This window comes from Nicotiana tabacum, chromosome 22 (assembly GCF_000715075.1).
Source record: "Nicotiana tabacum cultivar K326 chromosome 22, ASM71507v2, whole genome shotgun sequence".
NCBI lineage: Eukaryota > Viridiplantae > Streptophyta > Magnoliopsida > Solanales > Solanaceae > Nicotiana > Nicotiana tabacum.
This window is the reverse complement of record NC_134101.1, coordinates 93,875,963-93,881,468: the sequence shown is the minus strand read 5'-3', so window position 1 is coordinate 93,881,468 and position 5,506 is coordinate 93,875,963. Positions and strand designations below refer to the sequence as shown.

At 38.2% G+C, this 5,506-nt stretch overlaps 1 protein-coding gene across 1 annotated transcript; it reads left to right on the top strand.

The window, feature by feature from the left end:
* The first annotated feature begins 1,768 nt into the window (after nt 1–1,768).
* Nucleotides 1,769–3,388, top strand: LOC142175983 (uncharacterized). The gene is made up of 4 exons (XM_075242997.1): nt 1,769–2,172; nt 2,278–2,613; nt 2,728–3,082; nt 3,209–3,388. The coding sequence occupies exons 1-4, from the start codon at nt 1,769–1,771 to the stop codon at nt 3,386–3,388; spliced, it is 1,275 nt and encodes a 424-aa protein (XP_075099098.1).
* Nucleotides 3,389–5,506: the final 2,118 nt, after the last annotated feature.

Here is a 5,506-nt window from a genome sequence, read left to right as displayed (position 1 = left end):
AACACAGAGTAAATGACTCAACCTATATATCTTTGTAAATCATGAAATATTTATTAGGTCATGCATATGTGTATAAATGTCATGTAATGCATAGGTATGTACTTACATAACATCATCAAGTCTTTGAGGGCATCCAATCATATCATTTCAACCACTGTGGGCAAAATCATACATGTATATGAGCTGATCAGGTGGTGATGCATATATAGCGCCATAACCTTTTCCCAGATCTCATATATATATATATATATATATATATATACTCATATACACGTATATAACGCCGTCTGAGTCATGGGTAAATGCACATGTAAATGAATGCAATGCATGAGAAGTACGTCAATAAAATCTATCGGAATGTCATAAGACCATTATGCCTTTGAGTAATATCATGAAGTAAACTTTTTTTTCAGCTTACGTATTTTTCTGAGACCTATGAAAGGAAGATGTAATAATAAGACACATGGAAATTCAAGAACATAGACACCTCTAATACTTCTATGAATAGAGTCATTATGGAAGTTGTGCATTTGTTCATTTCGTTTGTATCGTATGGATCATGACAAAAATAAAGAAGGGATAGCCTTAACATACCTGAGCCAAGGAAAAGGAAGTACAAGAACTAACACTTGCACCATTGTTGTTTACTTGTACTTTATGTGTTTTTCTTTTCCCTTGAAAACATTGCTGATTGCTGGAAGCACGATACTCCACACTAACCAGTTAGACAAAATTTATGGTAAAAGTTACAACTTACAACCATAAATTCCTATCAAGTCTAATAGGCGAACACTTGGGCGGAAGGACCCTCCAAGTCTTTGATTGCCTTATGTTTGATGATCTAACAAACTTACTGTCAAGAACCAGATATGGAACCTGACACACTTGGTACACATTTCAAATGAACGAAGTTCAACTAATGTGAACTGTTGCAAATAAAGAGAAAAGAGGAACAAGACAGGGACCAGATCCCTGGATGTTTTCTGATAGAAGTATAAGTCAACTATACAGCGGGAAAGCAAATGCAGAAAGTACCTACCTGCAACTGTACACGCGACAGTGCAGCAATCGCTTCCCATTGGGAAGAGGCGTGTACCAACCATGAACTGACATCATCCTTGGGATGTCCTTGGTAAGTATATCAATACGGTGCAAGGCACAAGATATTTACTTGAGGATTTAGTGATAATCTCTCAAGCATTAAAGAGTTGATTCGGCATTGAAGTCACAAGTGTGTCAAGAACAAGAAGACAAGTCCACTAAGGATCAGTTCCACAATGAGTCTATGTGTATCCGTAGTTGAGTTGTAATCTTGTTATTTGTTCTTCATTGTAACTCCTATCTTGCTTTCTTAGAAGTTGTGTATTAGGAAACCCAAAATCATAAACCTTCTGAGTTTATTTTTTGACTAGAAATAGTCATAGATTGAAGTCTTTGTAACTAGTGTGTGACAAAGTGGCTTGTGGTAAGTGTACCACACGTTAGTTGAGTTGAAGTCTTTGTAAAAGAGTCATTACAAAGTGGCTGGTAATAGTGTGATTGCAAGTTAGTGAAGTTGAAAGCCTACAAGTGTAGGTCATGGGTTTTGTCCCCTTGAGGGATTTTTCCGCGTAAAAATCCCGTATCTCATTTACTTATTTCTTCATTAGTATTCTCAGTGGAAATTCATAGAGGACCAGGTACCCTACAGTATGGTGGATCCATATAAATTAATAATTGGTATCTGGGCAGGTTCTTTCTAAAAGACTAACACCTAGAAAGGATCTCAATGGCTGCTCTACCTAACTTTGAGGAAGGAAAATCTACCTACAGACCTCCTAGATTCAATGGTCAGTACTACGGTTGGTGGAAGACTCGTATGCATGATTTTATAATGGCTGCAGACTCAGAACTGTGGGACGTCATTTGTGATAGTCCACATGTTCTTATGAAGAAGCTTGGAGAAACTGGACCGATGGTGCCGAAAGACAAAAAAGAGTACAGTGATATTGATAGAAAAACCGTAGAAAAGGACTATCGTGCCAAGAAAATCTTGGTATGTAGGATAGGACCTGATGAGTACAACATAATCTCAACTTGTGATTCTGCCAAAGAAATATGGGAAACATTGCAAACCGCACATGAAGGAACTACTCAGGTCAAGCAGTCCAAGATTGAAATGCTCACCATTGAGTATGAGCTCTTCAGGATGAAGGATGATGAGTCTATACAAGATATGCACACTAGATTTACATCCATCATAAATGAGCTTCATTCACTTGGAGATGTTCTTCCCAGAAACAAGCTTGTAAGGAAGATTCTCAATGTTCTACCTGGCTCTTGGGAGAGTAAGGTGAATGTCATCACTGAAGCTAAATATCTACAAACTCTAACCATGGATGAGCTGATTGGAAATCTGAAAATATACGAGATGAAAAGAAAGAAAGATAGTGAAAGGAGAGAGCCAAATAAGGAAAAGAACCTGGTGCTCAAGGCTGAAAACAGTGACTCAAGTGAAGAAGATAGTGATATGGCCGATCTTACTAAAATGTTTCAAAAGATGGTTCGAAGAAATGATGGTATACCAAAGAGGCGCAGTTTAAGTAAGGCAAGGAACAATGATCTCTGTCACAAGTACGGAAAGATAGGGCATTTTATCAAAGACTGCCCACTTTTGAAACAGAAGCAATATAAGCAAAACCCTAACAAAGTAGCAAAAAGGAATCCGATTCCTGACAAATAATTCAGTCAAAAAAGTGCAGCTGAAAATGTTGTGAAGCAAGTTCTTGCTGCTTGGGGAGACTCCTCCAATGAATTAGAGGGGGAACCAGATGCAGAAAATAGCTCCATGATGGCAGTGAAAACTAAAACAACGAAATATGACTCACTGTTTGCGCTGATGGCTCAGTCAAACGATGATGAAGAGGATGAAAATGATGAGGTAAATTTCAGGGATGTTCAGAGAAATCTGAAGTCTTACTCTTCTAAGAAACTAAGGTCATTAGGAAATGTTCTAATTGATGCATATTATAGCCTTATTAATGATAAGGAGATTTTGACCATAGAGCTAGGAGATGCTGAACAATCTAGAGATGATCTCGTGGTTTGTGTAGTTGATCTAAATGAGACCATAGCTAATCTTGAAAAAGAAAAGGAAGCTTTGAATGAAAAAATAAATAGTGTAGAAAATGAGAGAGATGACTTGATGGTAGTGGTTATTGATTTGAAGGAAACCATAGAAAGTGTTAGCTATAAAAAGCATACTCTAGAAGAGAAAATTGCAGCTATTGAGCAAGAGAGGGATGTCTTTTTGGTGATAATCACTGACCTAGAGGAAACTATTGAGGGACTCAATTCAGAACTTAGGCCTGCAAGTATTGACAAAGGGAAAGTAGTAGCTAGTGAGTAACATATCAAGCTTGAAAAGGAATTAAATGATGTTAAAACTAGTCTATGTAGTGAACTCGAGAAAAATAGGCACCTTCAACCTGACTTGAAGAAAGTAAAAATTGATCTTGAGAAATCCCTCAAGTGGATTTGGTCCTTAGATGCTGTCACTGCCATGAACTTCAACAATAGTGGAAACAGGTAGGGAATCGAGTTTCAATAGGAGAAAACTTCTTACAACCCTCACAACAAGTATGTCACAGTTCCTGATAACTGGCTTTGTACCCACTGTGGGAACAATGGGAACTTCAAAGAAAATTGCCAATCCAGGGTTCAATTTGTTCAGAATCTATGGTAAAGAGAACAAAGTAGAGTTCTTATCAAAAGTGCGCACAGTTACAAAATTGGTAACTGGTGAAGTGGTCTTAACAACCAAAAGATACAGGAACATCTACGTCGCTGACTTCAAATCTCTACAAGCTGGTGATATGAGCTGCTTGAAGGTAGTTGATAATGATGCAGAACCTTGGCATAAAAGATTGGGACTTGCAAGCTTCTCACTTCTAAATCAACTGATTCAGAAGGACCTGGCTCGTGGGCTGCCAAATTCAAGATTCACCTGGACACTGGTTCTTAGAACAAAGAAACAGACTTTTGAGGTATTTGTGACATTTGTCAAGAAGATCCAAGTGAAGATAGAATTGAAGGTAGCATGTATCAGATCCGACCAAGGGACAGAATTTGTCAACGCCAAATTTGATGAGTCTTGTAATGAAAATGGGATCGCTCACAAATTCTCAGTACCAAGGACTCCACTGCAAAATAGTGTTGTTGAAAGGGAGAACAAAACTCTGGAAGACATAGCATGGACAATACTCATTGATAGTGGAATCGCCAAAAAATTCTAGGCAGAAGCAATAAACACTGCTTGCTACTTGGTGAACAGGTGTATGATCAGGTCCCTCCTAAATAAAACCTCCTATGAGCTGCTCAATGGAAGAAAACCAAAGATAACTCATCTGAGAACCTTTGGATGTAAACTCTATGTTCTCAACAACGGGAAGGACCAGCTTGGGAAGTTTGATGCAAAAAGCGATGAATGAATCAATCTGAGATATTCCTCTCAAAGCAAAGTCTACAAGGCTGCAACAAAAGTACACAATGTGCGGAAGAAAGTGGTCATGAGCTATTCAACAAGACTCCCTCTTCTAACAAATGAGGAAACAATGATGATCAAGATAATGAACCACTTTTAGTTCATAGGGAATTATCTGATGTTTCAAATGGCAAGGCTGATATGATGAGTAAGATGAAGGAGACAGGTGAAGACAATGCAACATCTTCTTTCACTTCTCAAGAGGAACCTGGTACTTCAATTACTATCACTGATGCTGAAGAAAGAGTTGGAGAAGTAGTGCAAGAGGAACTGCATCATTTTGAAGGAAACAAGGTTATCTGGTGGTCAAGAAGAGCACATCTAGAATGACTCATTCTATTGGATCATGCTTAATCTCATGGGGTACGAGGAAATACAACCTAGTGGTGCTCTCAACAGCTGAAGCAGACGCTCTTAGCATGGCAAAGAACCAGGTCTAGCACAAGAGGACCAAACACGTTGATGTCAGATACCTTTGTCTCATAAATAATGTGAAAAAGGGACTTATTTGTATGAGATTTTGCTGCACAAGAACATCAATTTATAGATATCTTCACCAAAGCATTTAGCGGGGAACATTTTGAAAGAAACAGGGTGAAGCTGGGGCTATTGAAGCTTAATTGAGAACCTGATACCTCATCAATTGGCTATGAAAATCACCTTCAGGTAAAACTAGCTAAAGTGTTTTCTGGCCAAGCCTAACTCACATTGATACCGCTGTAGGTAAACACGCATGACGATTATAGAAGCTAAAGGTGCAATGCTGAACTATGAAAGAAGAGCTGCTAAAATCTTTTTTCAAAAAACCATTCAGGCATCAGGTTCCTATACCATAGGTTAGTAGTAATGTGTTTTTTTTCGCATGCTCTCTCAAAATGACTAACAAAATTAATTCAACTGCCACATCATCTGACTTTTCAAAGTCTGCATATCATGTCTTGTCTTTCAAATCCTTTCACCTCCTCTGTACGTTAAGTATTCCCA